Below are 19,712 nucleotides of genomic sequence, written 5' to 3'. Positions count from 1 at the left end.
GACTCATCAAACCAGGCACCATTTTTCCAGTCTTCTATTGTTCAGTTCTGATGAGGCCATGTGAATTATACACCCCGTTTCCTGTTCTTTGCTGACAGGAGTGGCACTTGTTGCTATCTTCAGCTGCTGTACTCCCTCCGCTTCAAGTTTCGACCGTTCAGAGATGCTCTCCTGCATACCTTGGTTCTAACAACTGGTTATCTGAGTTACTGTTAGCTTCTTGTCAGCTCAAATCAGACTGTCAGTTCTCCTCTGACCTCTGGCATCAACAGGGATTTTTTTTTTCAGAGCACTGCAATGTCTATAAGTCTAAACGTGCTGCCCTATGATGGGCTGATTAGATATTTACAGTGTCCAGATGAACCCAATAAAAGCGCCAGTGGCACTAGTTGGTTCAGTTTTTTGTTCTGCCTCTTTGTTAGCAGTCTAGTGACCACAGATTTTATGATATCGTTTTTTATGGATCATCTTCAAACTTCACAACAGTATTCGAGGCCTTGGGGAACAGTGTGTACAAAACACACAGCGATGTGAAAACAATGCGGCATAATGTCATTCATGCGCTTGCTACTTTAGGCATTTCAGCGTGAGACAAAAATACTATGAGGCAAAAGTGAGAACCAGGAAATTTACTGCAATAACTTGAGCTGTGAGTCACACTGCCCGAGTGTAGGCCTGTGGTATGCCACCGCTATTAACTCTGGCAAAGGAGAACTTAAACCATAAAATCTAAACCTAAGGTAAGAAAACAAATGAATGATATCCAGTAGGTCAAATTACCCTCCTTCAAAGCAAGAGAAAGCCTGCGTGTGCCGTTGACATGTGACATGATGTAAACGCAGATTAACACGTGACCACTAAGAGCTACGATACAGAGTTAGAAGAAAAAGTCCACAATGAAAAAGAGCGAAGGAATATTTTCATTTTCATACTTTATTTATGCACAGTATCCGTCATACCACAAATAACAGAGGAACGAGAAGAATCAGGTTAACAAAAAGCAAGGGCAGTGAAAGGAAACATACAAACATCCCTGTGGCTCTAACTGTAGCCTGTAGTGGTTCTGTACCCTGACTAGCCCAACTTATGATGATCTCTGTTAAGGGGTTGTTTTTGTTTTTAAATCCCTCTTTCAGTTCAGATTCTCAATGTGAGACATGTAAACACGCAGATTAAACGTAGAGATCTCATTTTGGTCCTGATATATGTGACAGCTGCAGGGCTTAAAAGCTGTGGTAAAAAGTCTTCCTTAATTTGGCAGTTCATTTTGAAGATTCACTGTTTTAATTTGTACATATTGGTAATTAAAACACAAACAAAAAAAAACAACAAAAAACCCCAAAGAAATACAGAAATAAACAAACTGCTTGACGCACCTGACTGAAATCAAAAAAAGACTGTTTGGCACCGGTAAACAAAAAGCCATTAGAAGCAATTTACACACATTTGTCTGCTTATATTTCAGCATTTTAGCCAAACAGGTCCGGCTACATGACAGCGAAACTGGGAAGAGACATGAAAGCGCACGATGCTGCTTGGACTGGGATGGTGGGGGTTTGTCTAATTCTGCGCGGTAAGGTGGGAAACTTCATGCTCCACACCAGGCATCTCTGTATTTCATGCAAGGGGTCGTTCTCATGCTTAGATCAGGCCTCGCCTCACGCATGCACACACGATATATATAAAGAATGGACGTATTTCGGCCCCGCAGGAAGGGCTCTGAAATCCTCATTAGCATTAACGTGGTTTAGTTACATAAGGAGTCAGCCCTGAGACGACCAAGGCAAGAGGGCATTCAACGGTTCCACGCACAGTAAGTGCTGCATATTCTCTATATGACACTGAGTAGAAAACAATGGATAAGTAGTGGAAATACATATAACAAGGTTTGCTGATACCAAAGCTACCAAAGATTCAGCCAAATGTTATATATCTCTTCTTAGGGCTAATCTAAACATAGAAATGTCCGAACCGTCTACGGTAATAAAAGCACATTCAGTTCGTAGTATAAAATCTGCAAGTAGCTCGTCGCTTCGAAACATATTTACATAAAAGACCCCCCAGAAACGAATAAATAAAACAAAAACACGGTCGACTCACGACAGAGGGGTTAGACGTCGCTCTGAACGTAAAAGCTGTCTTTTAAACAGAACATTAAAACAGGGACAAACCCCCTTTTTTTGTTTTTCCCAATTAGGACCCTCTCTTTAGAAGAAAACGTACGACAGTTATATAGCAACGCTGTTTATATCGTAATACTAAACTTTACAATGATACCAGACGTGTAATGCATCCTAGAGTCTACTGCTCGTACAGAGTCAGAAAATAAGCATGCAACAGAGATTTGCTTTGTGCATATGGAAAATAGCATCGTTATCATTCAAAACACTGCGACTCTTTAGCCACACTTTTCTGACCCTATAGCCACTGTAGGCAACATCTGTTGCATTGAAAAAACCTAGACAGTTTGTAACTGTAGCACAGTTTGATTCAGCTTCTCCATGTCAGGTTAGGTATACTGTAGTTTTACATGAGCTACAAAACAACAGATACAAACAGCCCCTGTTTAAGGGTTTCGGTTATTTTTTTTCACTGGGGAAAAAAAGGCCAGAGGAGGAAGAGTGGAGAAAAAAACACTACAAGGACAGCAATAGAAATGTGTTATTCCACTTCTACTTTGGCACTCATGTAACAGTATACTACCTCTTTTTTTGTTTGTTTCTTTTAGTATATAAATATAATTTACACATGTAGCAGTTCAGAAGTAGATAAAGCCGGGACAGAGCAGAAAAAATAGGTTCCGTATTTGTTGTGCATTGCAGCTCTTTGTGTGGTGACATGGGGGAAGCATGAGAGGTGGGATGAGCTGGAAAACTGATTAAATACCTAAAGAGATAGTAACTGATACTGACACATATTTGTTCACAAGGTAAAGGCTGCGGGTCTGGAAAAAGAGGCAGAGAGTTAGAATAAAAGAACATACTGTGAGATGTTTGGGAAAGCGATTCTCTTTAGATTGTACATATATGGTTTTCACACTTTGCTCCTCTCTCCTCGGTCATTTCTCGATGCGGGTGTTGATAGCTAGTAGACGGAGCACTGCGGAGGATGAATCGAGTCTGTTGACAGCGGGGTGTTTGGTTGAGACCGGAAAGAACCTGTATACAGTGACAGTCATTCTTTTTTTGTGTGGTTTTCCTTCTTTAAAATCTCCGTTCTCTCTCTCCTCATACCACGCTGTGCAGGGATGGATGGAGGAACTGAGGGTTGATGTAGGAAAAGCCGGCGAACTCGCCCTGGTCGATGTTGGCAATGACCAGCTGGTCCGGAGGGGTGAGGACGGGTTGGGTACGCGTGAAAAACTTGTCAAAGTTTTCTGCTCCTTTGCCGCACTGAAAGAGATAAATAAAAAAAAGGGATGTCAGATGCAGAAAAGGGTCAGTTATCTTTTTGATCACCGGGCAGTAAAAAGCTGGTTAACAGTAACAGGATTGGAGTGGCATGATGAAAGGCGCTTCCTCGCTTTCGTTAGAAAGCTTCACAACAGTCCCAGGGAAGGGGTGCAGGAAAATGTCAAAGCCTGATGTGTAGCCGGGCAGATGCTGTAATTAGATTAGGAGCTAACCCTAAGCACCCACAGTGGAGGTCATTAGCATCGGTTTGTGGCCCCGCTCGGGGCTTTCATGTGTCTAAGCTGCTGAATATATATACGGTTATAGCCGTGTGTTGTGCACAGTCACGACACTTACAGGAAAATGAGATGAATTCACTCTGAATGAATAATCCACAACAAAAACAAACCTGTAGTGCATTTCAGAGCCTGCTGTTCCCAACGCATTTTCCTCAGGAGACATATCAGCATGTGAGGCATTTTCAGCTTCTTCTATAATATTACAGAAGCCAAACCATAAAGGCTCAGATGGAGGCTTTGTTTGGCAGTCCCTTCAGACCAATTAATGACACAGTGTACGAGATCACAACTGTGATACACCGCATAGCCCCCTGAATGGATGGATCTGCTTTTAGCAGTGTTTTCCTCCCCCTTGTGTGAGGAGAGGCAGACACATCCGCTGTGCAACCCGGCATCTATCAGGGCCTTTGTGTGTGGAAGTGAAGGGGAACTCTGCTCTTGGAGAGCTATTTTTAATCATTGGTGGCAGCGGTTGTGTTGCTTCAAGCGCTGTAGGCAGCGAGGGGATGGAGCACGTGGGGGTCCGCAAACAGAGAATGGAGCGTTTGTGGTGACAGCAGGATGTTTAGGTGTCAGCAGCAGGCAGCGGGGCAGGTGGCTGCAGCTGGGATGCAGCCTTCAGTTCTTCAGAGTGCATATAAACCACAACACCAGCTGGAGGTGAACGAGAATACAAACAAAAGACGAGTGTTTGTTTTTTATGTTTGTGTTCTTTAGAATTGTTTAGGTCCCACTTTGCATGATTTATTTGAATTTATTGTTTTTTTGTGGGGCTTTTTTGCCGAAAGGTGAATAAACCCCCAATAAATAATTTAACGTTGCTGCTTTACGATCATTTGTGATATTATACTAGACCATGTAAACACCAATCAAATCTTTCTGCATCTGGAAATATTCACCTGAAGGAACAGATTTCACGAAATGCAACATAGAAACAAAAAAATACAACAAAAGGTGTTTTTTCCGTTTAGCTCAGCTGGAGCCATGTATTGATAAAAAGAAGCTGAGGCAAAGATGAAATGATAGAACGTGTCACTAAATGCACAAAAAAATATATGTTTTAAAAAAGCACCAAACAAACTAATTCACCTCCAAGTATGTGTTGAATTCATAAAATTCTACTAACACATAAAATCACATAATAAGTAATTATCCGGGAAATTTCCAGAATAAAACAAAAATATATTAACGCATTAGTGCCAAATATTATAGGAAGGATTAAGCAAACTGACAGTGCAGGTTGTATTTCTGGGCTTTTTCACTCATTTTCAGTGATGTCCTTGTACCCGAACATTTTCAGGGGAATATTTTTAATTTTTTAATCCATTTAACTTTGACCTATAAATGATTTAAGTGTTAAAAACGGGCATCTAACTCAATGAACGAAGCAGTGTTTTGTTTACACATTACAGACAATTTGGAAGATAATTCATTTTAAATGTAAATCAGTAGCATCCAGGCTTACTTTTCCAAACTTTTGGTTCAAATCATCGCCAATATGCATGGAGGAGGTCAGGATAGAGTGGCTGCATTTCAGCCAGCGATGTTGGGAATTTTGTCAAAATTGTTCAAATTATTAATTTTTGATGCACTATGCAATGCAAATCTGAGAAGCAGAAGAAGCGTGGGATCATCTTGACAGAGAACAGAACAAAAGGCAGCCAACATTCAAAGAAAAGCTTTGAATGTCTTTCAAGAAGCCTCGAGAACTATTCCTGAAGACTAATGAAAGGAATGACAAGAAAGCTGAGAGTTCAGACTATGTTTAAGAATAAAGGTGGTCAAACCAAATGTTGACTTTCAAGGTCGTTAGAATTACACAAATTCTTTCTTAGCCTTATATACAGGATTTTCATGCATGTTTGTATATTTTATTAGTTGCAACTATTTCCAATTTTCCTAGTAAAATATAAAGAGATGAGGGGTGGCTTAAGACTTTTGCACAGCACAGCTTCAGTGTTGTTCTTTCATGTTGGAAGCACACTCAGCCTCCACTCACCACTTTGGGTTTAAATGGTGGCTGGATCTCTCTGTTGGCCAGGCGCTCCCAGTCGATGCGTCTGAAGAAGGCCTGCTCTCTGATGTCTCTCTCACCCTCCAGGCCACAGCCGAGACGCTTTGAGGGGTGCTTGGTCATCAGCTGGTGACAAACGGAGGAAGAAAAAGAAGAGATGGAGGCAGCTTGAGGGGAAGAAGGTAAAAATAGGACAGCAGGAGGACTGTGAAAGGATCTTAAAAACGTAAATATAGAAATGGCATATTTTGAATCCTTGCTTCCATCGGCAACATTATGCAGAGCCAGACTGACACTCAACCAGCTTATATATAGTTACAAGCAATCACGCCACCTTTTCATCGCTGCTTTTTTTTTTCTGAATCAACAGCCGCTTTTAATTTCAACTGTGAATCATTTGTTGCAAATGAAATGTGAAGAAAACAATAAGAGGGGTCAGGATAGTCTCTCTCGTCAGCGGCTCTGAGACGATGAAAGATATTTATAGTGGCGGGACGCAGCCACAGGATGTAATATCATAATAAATGAAGGCGGGTGTGTTATTAAAAACTCAATCAGACCGCGCTTGAATCTTAATAGAATTGTCTCCGGTTTCTAAATTTGCTGTGAAAACTCATTTCCATGTTGGTAAACAATCATAATAATGATGACCTTGATGCCAACTTGACTGTGATGATGTCAAAGTCCCCAGGTGTGAGAAAAAACCCCAGGTGATCACTAAATAAAGGGTTAGTGTTGAAAGCCATGGAAATCGGTGATTTGGTGCATTTTTCCACATAAATGTTAGTGTGAAAAATTATTTCCTGCTACAGTGAAGCAGCATATTCTTAAAAAGGATCCTTAAAAATGACTGGTAATATTTATAATGTATTTACATCACTGTGGGCCGTGTTGCTAGGCAATCGAGCACAAGTCGGATTGCTTCTAGTCACCGATTTGAGAAAATGCAAAAAAGGTTAAAAGTAGCTTAAAGTTGCTTGTTTGGTGTAACAGTGTGTGTCTGGTTCGAGAAACAAACCCTGACGATGACAAGTTGTACTGCTGTTACCAAAACTGGTCCAAACTGGGAGTCATTTTCCAGGCGTGGAGGGTGTAATGAAAAACATGGGACACATTTGCTGTTGCAGTGTTCTGTCTCTACAGTTTTTTATTGCACTTTTATCAAAGTGCAATAAAAAACTGACTGGAGATCCCATGAGGAAGAGCATCTAAAGCAATGTTTTTTTTTAGCTACAACATGCTTGTACCATATTGGATCCCCTTTTGCTTTAATTCTTTGTCGCATAGATTCAAAAAGGTGTTGGAAACACTTTCGTGTTGACATGATGGTATCACCCAGTTGCTGCAGATTTGTCGGCTGCACATGCTTGACGAGAATCTACCGTTTCACCACATCCCAAAGATGCTCTACTGGATTGAGATCTGGTGACGGTGGGGGTCATTTCAGTACATTGCATATATTGTCATGTTCAAGATTATTTGAGCTTTGTGACATGGCACCACCACGCTGGTGGAAGCGGTTTTTCAGGTAGTACTCAGGTGTGGCGTTTAAAAGATGCTCAGCTGAAACTAAGGTGGAAGAGTGTACTAGGAAAAATATCCCCCTCACCGCTATATCACCACCAGCAGGCGGAATCACCGATAAAGCAGGATGAATCAAGGCTTTCTTGTTGTTTATATCAAACTCTGAGCCTAATATCAGAATAGTGCAGCAGAAACTGAGACTCAGACCAAGCAACAGTAACAAGCTGTACCCTTCATATTTTTTGTTGACAGGAGTGGAACACGATGTAGTCGTCTGCTACAAGTTTCAACACGTTGCACATTCAGAGATGTTTTTCTGCAGCTTTTGAAGTAGCTTGAGTCTAACGAATGACTATTTCAGTCATTGCTCACAGGATATTTTCTCTTTTTCTCTGTAAATCTACATTTCTAAATGCTCTGAGTTAATGCCATGTTATTGCTGATTAGGTATTCCTGTTAATGAGCAGTTAATGAAGTGGTTAGTGAGTTAAATCTGCAATAACTGTACAATGCTATCACGTCAATATGGACCAAAATCTGTGAGGAATGTTTCCAGGATCTTGATGAATCTATGACATGAAGAAATAAGGCAGCTCAGAAAAGGAGGTCCAATATCTGTTTTCTAGTTTGATCACTCATGTCTGACATGCCTCTGATGTTCAGTGTTTGGGTTCTCAGCAGCACGTAACACCAACTTAGAGTGGATAAAAATAATAATACTATACACTAACTACGATAACTATAAGTGTCCAGTAAGTATGTCTACAATGGCAGCAAACAAGTAATTACTGTATAGCAGCTGCTCCAGGGTAGAGCAGTGGACTCTCTGAGAGCAACGTTTGAGCTTAAGGGGTTAAAAGCTTTTGTGTCCAACAGATCAGACAGGATTCTTTGTTTCATGATTTGAGCTTTGATAAATATAACATAATATTTTTTCATTAAATCATACCCGACTCTTGCACACGACAGCTACTGAAACCAGCTTTCTGTTATATCCTATATCATTATACCCTGGAGGTTCAGCTACCAGTAGCAGAGCGGTGTCCTGTGAAGTGAGATTAATGACTTACCGAGCTGTGTCGAGCTTAAAGCCAGAGTTTTCTGTGGCTCTACCTGGCTAAACCTTTTTACTGTGGATCTGGTACTAATTGAATCTCAAGCCTTCTGCTCAAGGAGTTCTCTTAACAAATAAACAGATTTAGCAAAGAAGCAGGAGCCTTTTATCTGAAGTCCTTTGGCCTTTTACACAATACTTACTCCTTTGCAGATGGACACAGCTTCTTTAGACATGGACTTGGGGTAGGACACATTGTGCTCCATGATAGACTGGAAGAGCTCGTCCTCGTCTTCTCCATCAAACGGCGGCTGAAGAGAACAGAAGCAGTGTCGGAGAGTTCAGACAAAAGATGATGATGATGATGATGATGATGATGATGATAATGAAGATGACGATTTGCAGCTTGTTATGTGGAAGACACTTAGGCGGCAACTCTGGCAGGTGAAGGTGATTCGCTGTGGTGTTAAGTGTGTTATGAGGCGTTGCTGTAAGCTGTTGTTGTACTTACGGTTCCTGTGTGGTTCACTCCAGGTTACTCAAAGCAGCGACACGTCTTATGAGCGGTAAACAAACAGCAAATCCTGGTATAACAGTTTATGTGATTGTTTTCAAGCATGAACCACCTAAACTAAGAAAAATGTCTTCCTCCAGACTGTTGCCTGGAAACTGGAAACCTTTTATTCACACCTTAAGTATCTGAGCCAAGGTAACTTGCGATTTCTTTTTCCAAAGACACACACTGGTTATAATAATAAGACGAAATATTGCAGTGCTTTGCTGCAGTCACTTTTAATCTTCAATCAAAACCAAACTATTCACAGAGATATTGTGAGGCTTCTCACTATTCTCTTTCATTTCTGAGCATTGGGAAGATAATTACTTGTCATTCCCCCTGTCTCTCTTTTTCTTCAACAAATTGCTCGTCTTTCATTAATACAGCTGGAGCCACTTCAGCTAGCTGCTGTTTCCGTCATCAGTTAATCTGATTACTATGCTAGCCGATCTTAATTAATTTTCATCTAAAATGTCAGAATATAGAGAAGGAGAAAATGCCCCACAGTTTCCTAGAGATTGAAGGCACATCTCGAAATCTCTTTGTTTAAAGCAGATGGTCAGTGGCGTAGTACAGGAGCTCATCGGGCTCATCATGCCTCAAAACTCACAGGTTACTATAATGTGTGGAGTAAAGAAAGAAAGTGATAAGCTTTGTTGCTTTGTGGGAAGAAAAAACTCTGGAAACTCTGGCAGAACCAGGAGGAGGGTCAGCCATGTGTTCCATCCAAAGTGGGATGGATGCTAGCTTTCCTAACAAGACCAGGTTTTCCAGGGGAACAGCCAATAAGACTTCAAGAAATCAGAGATCCAAATGACTGCAGGAAACGCTTTGAATGCAGGCTGTGCTTGAGTGGCAGCTAATATTAAAATGTGAGCTATATCTGATTAACTTGCAACAGGTTTAAGCACAATTTTAAGAATACATTTGTAAGTACAACTGGTGCATGAAAAACAACGCATTACCTGTCCTGCCAGCATCTCGTACAGAAGAACTCCATAGGCCCACCAGTCCACTGATTTCCCATAAGGCTGGTATGCTATAATCTGAAAGTAATGAGAAAAGAAAATATATTCAAAAAGTGGAATAACTGTGAGGGCATGAAGCAACAACATCCCTGCTGTCAAAATCCTTTTCTAACCTGCCTTTATTCTGTCACTGCTGCTCGACTCTGTGCAGAAAAAGGTGACGACTGCAGTGTTGTACTGTATGCAACCAAAGGCAGACACAGTGAACGTATCAGAGAAAAGTGAACAAGCAAATCAACCGCCATTAAACACATTCAGCTATTCCGAGCTTCCATAACAAAAGCGTTTTCTCCTACCATCCAATTTGCCATCCCACAACTGCCTCCCACACACAGACTACACACGCGAAATGATAATCACGGAGACGCAAAAGCAACGCGCTAAAGCACAGCTGCACACAAACGCAGCAATTTATGCAGCTCCCAAAGTTATAATTTGTAGCTTGGCTTTCTTGGGAGATAAACCCACAGCCATGCGAGGTGCAAATGTTTACATCTTTCTCTGGATTCATTAACTTAAGAAAAAAAAATACAGTTTAGAATTAAAGCCTTGTCAATCTCTGTCAATGTTCCTGCATATTTAATGATTTAGAAAGTTATTAATATGTGGTGTTATTTTAGCAGGTGGAGTAGTAGTCAGGAAGTTTAAAAAAAAGAAAACGACTAAGAGTAAGGGCTTCCCTCACCTCCCACCTGGGAGATGCTCCCCTCTGAATCATTGCAGACAGATTGTATATATACGTATATATGCGTATGCATGCACATAATACTAAACACATAATCACACATTTCATCACCCTGAGTGACTCATCTCCTCCTTTTACTCTTAACTCTATTTCTGTTCCTTTTATTAGTGATCTGAAGTCTTTCTCTTTCCGAGCATCCACCCACAAATAATATTTTCTTTGAGCATCTGATTTCATGAGCCTCAGAGCAGCTCCGGTGCTCCTTGTCGTGATGAGTGTGAGTGGTTAAAAAAAAGAAAGTGATTAAAAAAAAAAGCCCATCACAGATCACTTAAACGACTCTCACAGGCTTGAGAGATGTCTTGATATCCAAGAAACTTCAAACCATAACGGTGACATGAAGGCACACACCCACATCTTTCTGTTCATTTATTCACACTTTTTAAAAAGCCTGGGCTGACTTTTTAACACATTATTACTCCAATGGTTTCAATCTTTCTCCATAATTCACTATAAGCTCTGTTGGATTCCACAATTCGGTGTTTTTATGCACTCATGAAAGACTTCCAAGGTCTGTTTTTAGAAAAATGAACATTTGAAGTGTTTATATGCACTAAATTTATAAATTGTAAAGTTTTTATGGATTCTTTTTAAACTGTTATATTACTAGTATGGTTAATCTGTGGTGGGCAAAATTAAGTTACATTAAGTTATCAGTGCTAATTTTTTTATTTGTTATCAGAATAGGGAGCTTTTAATTTCATTAATTTGCACATACACAGGTAGAATAATTAAATTCATTCTCCAACCAGCTTGGTCTCACACTGTCCACAGAAACATCGGCTTAAAGCAGCTTGCATGGCTTTATAGGTAATCTGTTTCAAAGCAGGCCTATAGTGCAGTACATGGTAAAAGATATGTTCCCCCTCCACCTAACTACTGTTCTCTTTTTTCAAAGTAGAAATCAAATTTAAAACAGTAAAAATCTCATTTTTCGTTCTACGATTTCAGTCACTGTAATGAAAATGCAAAGTTCAAGTACTGGACAATCAGAAAGACCGACAAAACTCCATTACATTACAGTATTAAACCAATAAGAAAGTCCCCAAAGAACCTGCACAGTAGTAATGTCGTCTTTGTTTTGTTACTCTCATTGTAATCCCTGGGTTTTGTTTTGTTTTGTTGTTGTTTTTTTGTTGCAGACATCTCACCTCCGGTGCGATGTAGTCTGGGGTGCCGCAGAAAGTGCGCGTGGTCATTCCTTCGTACATGTTTTCCTTACACATGCCAAAGTCTGCTATCTTGATGTGGCCCTCGTAGTCCAGCATCACATTGTCGAGCTTCAGATCCCTGCAGCAGAGGCGGCATTTGTGTGAGTGCATTTGTGACTCCTTTAATACTTCTTACATGCGGCTAAGCCAATATTTCTGCACCGTCTCTGAGCAGTTTATCTGCCTGCGGCGTACATCATACACTGAGTAATAAGCAGTAATTTCTAGGTCTGAAATTATTTTCCCATCAGCTTTTTATCTCTATGCTGTCGTTGCTCTTACAATTCAGCCCGCATCTCTGCTTGTGTTTTATGTCTCGATTCTTCATTTTCCTCCCCACCCCCGGCCTTCTGGCGGTTACGTCTGTCACATACTAGACTCTGTATGTCAAGCAGAGCGCTACTCGCATATGAAGAATGAACGTGAGCATTTGGCTGAAGTACTGAAAAGGAGCGGGGTGACCTTGGCCTCCTTCAATCACATTTTTTTTTTTTAGAATTGAGTGATCAGTATGGATGTAATACTGTGGCTTAGGGAAAGACTGACGATCAAGGCATAGCTACATGTCCATTTTAATCTCTTTGTTTAGGGGCTCAGGAGATAGTGCGGGTTATCTACTAACAGGATGGTCAATGATTAAATCCTCGGCTCCTTCCTGATTATCACTGGGAAAGACACTGAACCACAGGTTGGGCCCGGTGAGTCAATCGTCTGTACGAATGTGTGTCTGAAGAGGCGATTGAGGCTTGCAGTAAAAAAGTGCTCGAGTGTTAAAATTAAATGCAGTTAGTGATGAAACATCATGACAAGCATCAACACCTGTCACCCACCTGTAGATGATCCCCTTTCGGTGCAAGAAAAACAAACCGACAGCAATCTCTGCGGCATAAAACCTGCAAAATTGAAAAACAGACATAATATACGAGCCATAAAATAGGCTGTATATCTTCCCAAAAGAAAACTGTCTGGGAATATATTAAAGGTTCCCTTTCCCTTTCCCTAAAGAATAATAAATTACAAATCATGGTGACCTGACACTATGAGCAAGCCAGAGTGTGTCACTGAGGGAAAATGCACCAAATAAAAACTTTCAGCTGGGGTTTGTAATGCGTCTTTTCAGCAGACGGTGCTTCGTGTTGTAGATTGTCATTTTTTGTTGCGTTCTTTTTCGCTCTCTTCTGAAAGTAGGCTGTTATATTTCTTGACACCTATTTGACAAGTCTGCTCTGATGGACAGAATGAAAAGAGTTGAAATTACAGAGAAGTGCTTCCTGTGATGGGCGTAGAAAGTATGACTAGCAGCAGTGTGGAGACCACAGATCATGGAGTGTCAATGAAATCCAGCGACAGCAGAGGCAAGCAAAATAACTATTAACCGTCTTAAAGTGGGGGAGTTAAACTCGTCTCAGCTACGACACGGGTGAAGAATGAAGCATCGCGTTGACTGACGTTTAGTGGAGCTATAAATACCCACGCAACTGAACCAACCGTCAGGTGCAAAGCAGTGTGTAACCAGGTAGACGGGGCTTTAGTCACACTCATATTGTGACAGGAAAGGTGAATGAATGAAAGGTAGTAGTGCTTTTTTCCCCTTGTTGCAGGAATGCACTGATCCAGCGTTTTCAGTTACAATCTGATTCGATATCTGCTGACGCAGAGCCTTCTTCAAGTTTTGGGCGTCAGTACAACAGATCATCTGCCTCCATCTCACCCTAACCCCAGCATCCTCCTCACAGCAACCCTCTGCAAGTCCTCCTTCACTCCATTCATCAGTCTTCTCTGTTGTCTTCCTTATTTCCTCATGCCTGGCAGCTTTATCTTCAACATCCTTCGTCCTGTATATCCACTATCCCTCCTCTGCACATTTGCAAACCTTCTCAGCTTTGCCTCTCTAACCAAATTTCTGTTGCTCTGATCGTTCTGATATACTCATTCCTAATCCTGATCTCCCTTGACGAAAATCTTATTAAGTACCGATCCCAAAATTGAATTAATAAGCCCTAGTCCCCATTGTGAGGAACAGAACGGGAATTATTTTTAAATGTTAAAGGCAGCATTGGGTCCAACTTAAACATGGCCCGAGTTCACAAATTAACTGTTGCAAATAAAAAACAAGTAGGAAGAGAAATTTACTGAACTGCTTTTGTGTTACCAAGACGATGACAGACAAGGCAATCAAAATACATGGAGCCATGCAAATAAAAGCTTATGCAAGAGGATGCACTTTCCCAACGTAGCCACAATAGCTCGTTTTTCAGCCAAAATAAGCTGTTTCTCTTAAGTTCTCTACAAGTGTTACTTGTTTACTTTTCTTACTCAAGAAATAAGCTGCCTGTGTAGGTGATACTGCATGTCCAGGCTTCGTCCTCACTCATCTCCCTCCACGCTACATGACATCATAGAACTGAACTGGATAGATAGGGCCATACATCAGCTTAGAGTCACCAGTACAAATACCAGATTGGTGCATCCTGAATACTCAGACACCACTGGCCCATGAGCTGCACCGAGACTCTCTGTTTTCAGCCTTTTATCTAGCATAATCATATTGTTATATTTAAAATATAACATATCTTAGAATCACCTAAAAATAATGTTATTTCAATATGATTTTCCTCTTAATTTGACACTCATCTTGTCAATATGTACCAGGTTAAAAGGAATACTATAGTTCACACATTACTCTACTATAGTACTGGGCATCATTACTGTAAGTATGTGTACTTTTAAATAACTTGACGTGACTATAAAACATGTAAGCTGCCTGCAGGATATCAACATGCAACATATCAACATCCTTACACAGCCTGTGGCTCCTTAAACTTGCCCATACGCTGGATATGATACATGAGGTCTCCTCCGTTAATGTACTCCATCACAAAGTACAACCGATCCTACACACACACAAAAAAAGAAGAAAAAAAATTAGTTATTGTCCACGATTACATAAAGATAAACACCTCACACTGTGAATCTGTGCAGATATAATATTCAGTGTCTAAAAGTCTACAGCCATATATCTTAGAGTTACAGTATAATTCAGACTGAATACATTCTTCTATTAAAGCCTGCTGTACAGATTATAGATCTATATTATAGGACACAAAGGTTTGATCATTAAATATAATTTTATTTAAGGACTTCTTGAGTCACCCGGTCTACGCACAGAGTTGACGTCATACAGGAGGACTTTGTATTCAAAGGGTGGTCTCAGTTCAGTTTCAATTTTCTCTGCAGGAGCACCGTTCAAATAAATGTAAGTAGGAAAAGCAAATATAGACGTAATGACAGACACACACAATAGGACACACAGATTGAGCACTAAGTAACGGCTCCCTTTGTAAATTAAACGGATATTTTTGGAAGTGTGATTAAAAACTTTGACGTCAGCAGGGGCTGAAGTTTCTACACACCACTGTCTGGAAGCAGGAGTGGAGCTGCGTGAGGAAGGGCGGTTTGTCTCTCAGGGCCAAGACTCTCTTCTCCACCATTGTACATTCGACGTCGTCGTCCTGGATCACGACATCTTTCTTCAGGATCTTTATAGCGTACAGCTCCTCCGTCGACTTCATCTCAGCCAGCATCACCTGCAACGGGGGGAGACGCCAAGAGCCAAAGCCACCATAAGACAAAGATAAAGAACAAAATCAAGCAAATGAAAAAGCACAGGAGCATCTATTTTCTCTCACCTTGCCGAAGCTGCCCTTCCCGAGCAGAGCCAGGAAGTTGAAGTCATTGAGTCGGACCCGGTCCATATTCCCTGACGGGAAGCTGAACCGCCGGTGGTCTGATGGCGTGATCACTTTCTTACCGTGTCCCAGCTTTGCTTTCTGCAGAGACAGACGTGTGTTAGGATACAGACTGCATTCACTCACGTGCCAAATAGAGTCAAATTAGAGTTTGAGCGTGGATAAGGTTTGCACATTTTTGTTCTGTGCTTCAGATTTTGTTTTTGCTTGTAAATAACTGTAAGCATGATCCCAGCAAAGTTAAAGAAAAGAACTTAATCACCACCACCTTAATTTGTGACAGTCAAGAGGATGAAGGAAGTATACATGCCACCCGTTGCTGTTGTTTTCCAGTTTATGATAAGATATAAAAATCAGAAAACCATACTGTAACAACTCACAATGTAATACCAACAAAAACATGTCAAAATGTGATAAAAATATCTTTCGGAATGTTTGAAAATGCAACAAATTCTAATAAATTATGGTCAACATGACAGTTCTTTACACGAAAGCATGCTGTAACATATTTACACCTCATTTAAGGTTACATTTTACAAATGGAGTTTTCGTGATTTGTTACATTTTCAATCTCTCTGGAGATATTTTAAAATGTTTCGCATGCTGACAATCACATTAATGCATGGGAGTTGCTTCTGTAATTGTTAGTTATTACATTGTGATATCGTTACAAAGAACAATGACAGACACATGCATCCATACAAAAAAAAAAGAAAAGAAAAACAGGTTTGCTGCATAATCACAAGAAAATATAAAGTCAAGCTTGTTTAATCCTTCCAGAGCCAACAGTAATCAGCATCTAATTTTTTTCTGGCACGCGTGGCAGTTTCTTTGTTATATTCAAACATCCTCGGTTATTCAGCGAGATCTCACTACTGGTGCATTTTGGGAAACTGTCTGGTGGACAGTCAGCGGGGGTTGCCAGTGTTGTGAGGATCCCTGTTGTTATAATCACTGCTCTGCTGAGCGTCTTTGAACAAAAAAAAGGGGCAATTAGGACCCTGCCAGCTCCCATCACGGGTCCAGCGGTTGTCTGTTTCTGTCAGATGGAGCACACAAAAAACAACAACAAAAAGAAAAACATACAACCAGTGTGAGCCACGAGAGCTGTTTCCAGGACAACCGTTTCTCTACTCTTTACTAAATGTGACGGTATACTTCACTTAATACTTATCACATATTTATTGGACTCGGGTCACGTGGTTTTATGCGTACATCTGGTTAGGTCAGTGAGCAGCTGATTATTCTAAACATTAAGTAGGTATGTCAGTAAACAAGCAGGGCGGGATGAGTGATTTTCATTTTGACCCTGAGTGCCGCCTGATCCATTAATTCACTGCGGTTAATGAATTTCACCTGACAGTCCAAGTGTAATTGAGGTGGAGAGGAGACAACTGTGATGAAAATGAACTGACCAGATATTTGCAGGAGTGCGCAAAAGCGCGGGAGACAGGAAAAATCTAAATAAACAGCAGTCTACAGTCAGCGTGACCACACTCGAGGTTCCCTAGGGTGGTAACTCCACAGCTGAGGTCAGCTCACAGCAGCTCACAGTGCAGGCCAGAGTACAGGCCATATTTAATTTGGAGTTAAAATCTCCCTTTAATTCAATTTTAGGTGTTACAGGCCTAAAAAGAATGTGGAAACAAAAATATGAGATAAAAAATGATGGTTTTATTTTGAAATTGCACACGAAATTGTTTTATGTTGCTAGGTAGATCTGACATGCCGCATTGCTGCTGCTCTTTTTATTAAATAGTAACACATTTGAATAAGACGGTAAACACTAGGTCGTGCTGTTGATTGCAACTGAAGTTCAGCTTCCACCGCTTGCTCCACTGATACCCTTACCTTGGAAGGACACCTAGTGGTCATTCCTCAAACACAAAACTGCACCTATCTAACATGGACCAGCTGCCGGTATATAGCGTATAAAAGAAACCGGCACGTCTCCAACACAAGCACTCACACAATATCGACACAAAGATGCTGTGGCCACACAAAAGTTAGGCAAACCGTTACAAAGCAGCCACTCACTGGTCTCTTAATAAATCTAGGACTGCCACTGTGTTGAGGGATCTGGCATGTGTGAGTGTTCATCAGTGCCTCATATTTTAACATTTAGACTCTTGACTAAAGAGACACTAATAATAAAACTAATTGGAAAGTCTGCCTTTGGGGTTTGTGCCAGTATCTTTCTCAAAAAGACTTAAGAAAACATCATGGATTGGACTTAAAGGTGTTAATCTTGTCTTACAGAGCCTCTCGGTAAACTTCTCTGTGCTCCATAAGTTTACAACAGAGGGACAGACGACAGACTGCTGTCTGCTGTTTGTGTATTAGAAGATATGAGGGACATAAGCTACAGAGTGTACACGCGGCATCTTTATAATCATAATGAAACTGTTAAAGATACAGACTAAAAACACAAAAAGAATTTAAGTCATTCGCTTTCTTTGTTCTTTTATTTTTCATGTTGCTTAAATGTTTTTGAACCTCCTGCATGAAAGATGAAGATGTTGCAGTCAGTTTGGAGCACTTTCTGTAGTTCAGAGATTTTTTATTCTTCTGAGTCATTCTATATATAGCTAATGTCATGTTTTAGCAATCTGAGTTACACAGATCAAGCAGATACTTACCAACATAGTGCTCTGTCTACTTTGCCTTGTGTCCTGTGTTAAGTTTTACAGAGAAACAGAAAACAACTGGAAACAGCAGGCTTTGCTGATTAAAACCGCCCAGTAGATCACTGGCACCAATCATTCCAGTATTAGAGATACTAGCGAGCTGTCTGCACAAAGCCCGTAAGTAATACAGAAGCATCTGCTGCAGCGCTACCAGACTTCAGAGCAGTTTCTTTCCTCAAGCTTCTGATGCTACCGAATCCATCCTCCCGAGGTCAAGATGAAAAATGCCTTCTGTTTTTAAAATTATTCATTCTTTCTTTTATTTATTGATTTATTTGTCTAGTGGCACGAAGGTTCTACATCTACAATTTTGATGTAAAACCCTGGCAGGAATTCATGTATCGTTTTGAATATATTTGTGCACAAAACAAGGATTGTGGATTTTGTCCTTGACACTGGAATAAAAAAGGGGGGATGCATTAATGGGTGGCGTCAGCGGGTGGAGGAATGTTTACTGCAAGCAGAACCCTTCTTTTTTTCCACTGCTTGTACCTGACTATTGCTTTAACACAGGCTTGAAAAATTGCGAGCCACTCCTCTGCAGCCATTTGCAAGTGCTGCAAATGTCAGACTTTGCTGATGTGACCTTCAATGCGAACACACCAGGAGTTGTGAAAACCTCAAAATGTGTCATTCATTCATCGTAATGTGTGGTTCGTTTTACTTTATGCTTACATGTGATTATGAGCCTGAGACAAGGAGAGAGTATAAGAGTGCTCGAGAGGAGTTAGAGAAAGAAGACAATTTATTACAAAGGGTCTGTAACAGCAAGCAAATTGGGCTGATTCAACTGTGTGCTGTTGAAAGCCATTGTTAGTAAATCAGATTGATTTGTGGAATCCCAGCAGAGATTCACAAACAATCCTAATTCGGTAAGTAAATTAAGTGCGAGGCAAGCTACAAGTGAGAGAAAAAAAATTAGATGAAGCAGGCAGGGGAGCTACCTTCAGATAGTGGATATTTAACTGGCAGTCCTAGAAGAAAGGAGGAAACTCAAAGGTTAGCCGGTGTGTGCGAGCGTGTGGACAGAGACAAGAGAAGACATTATTCTGATCACTTGTAATCCTAAAATCGTAATTGGCCCGGAAAACAGAGAGATTCCTGCTCTGTCACATCTGTCGCATCCCGCCTTAGTTTCCACGGCAACCGCACAGTCGTGCATAGACGCGAGCCTTGGAGGAAAGTCGAGGTCAGCGTCGTACGGCGTGGAGAGAAAAGAAGCGAAAAAATTAAAAACAAAGCAGAGAGAGTCGGCGCTTTGAGGACTTGCTGTGAGTTTACACAGAGTATTAAAACCTCCGCCTGCCCACGCGCAGGGCTGGACTTTAATAAAACGCCTCTCGCTCTCTGCCGTCTCGGTTTTCCTGTTTTTTTAAAAAAATCTCTTGCAGTTTTGCACCTGTTTTCATTGCACTGTTCAATATAGCAGCCACCTTAATAATATGGACATAAA

General features: G+C 40.8%; 1 protein-coding gene across 2 annotated transcripts in view; it reads right to left on the bottom strand.

Moving 5' to 3' along the window:
- Window positions 1-915: 915 nt before the first annotated feature.
- prkcab (protein kinase C, alpha, b) overlaps window positions 916-19,712 on the bottom strand; it is a 130,651-nt gene continuing 111,854 nt past the window's right edge. Inside the window, exons 9-18 of one of the 2 annotated variants that reach the window (XM_085271135.1) lie at window positions 19,204-19,233; window positions 15,513-15,653; window positions 15,237-15,410; window positions 14,626-14,717; window positions 12,654-12,716; window positions 11,764-11,902; window positions 9,805-9,885; window positions 8,487-8,594; window positions 5,691-5,831; window positions 916-3,392 (exon numbers count right to left, since the gene is read on the bottom strand). In XM_085271135.1, coding sequence (XP_085127261.1) covers window positions 3,228-3,392; window positions 5,691-5,831; window positions 8,487-8,594; window positions 9,805-9,885; window positions 11,764-11,902; window positions 12,654-12,716; window positions 14,626-14,717; window positions 15,237-15,410; window positions 15,513-15,653; window positions 19,204-19,233 — 1,134 coding nt within the window. In that variant the 3' untranslated portion in view covers window positions 916-3,227. The remainder of the gene's footprint in view (window positions 3,393-5,690; window positions 5,832-8,486; window positions 8,595-9,804; window positions 9,886-11,763; window positions 11,903-12,653; window positions 12,717-14,625; window positions 14,718-15,236; window positions 15,411-15,512; window positions 15,654-19,203; window positions 19,234-19,712) is intronic. The other variant, XM_085271136.1, reaches the window with a different exon arrangement.

This window comes from Mchenga conophoros, linkage group LG4 (assembly GCF_057382185.1).
Source record: "Mchenga conophoros isolate Kocher_MC1m ecotype Shallow Benthic linkage group LG4, M_conophoros_male_GT1.1, whole genome shotgun sequence".
Classification (NCBI taxonomy): Eukaryota; Metazoa; Chordata; class Actinopteri; order Cichliformes; family Cichlidae; genus Mchenga; species Mchenga conophoros.
The sequence above is the reverse complement of the archived record's forward strand: the minus strand, read 5'-3'. Positions and strand labels throughout refer to the sequence as shown.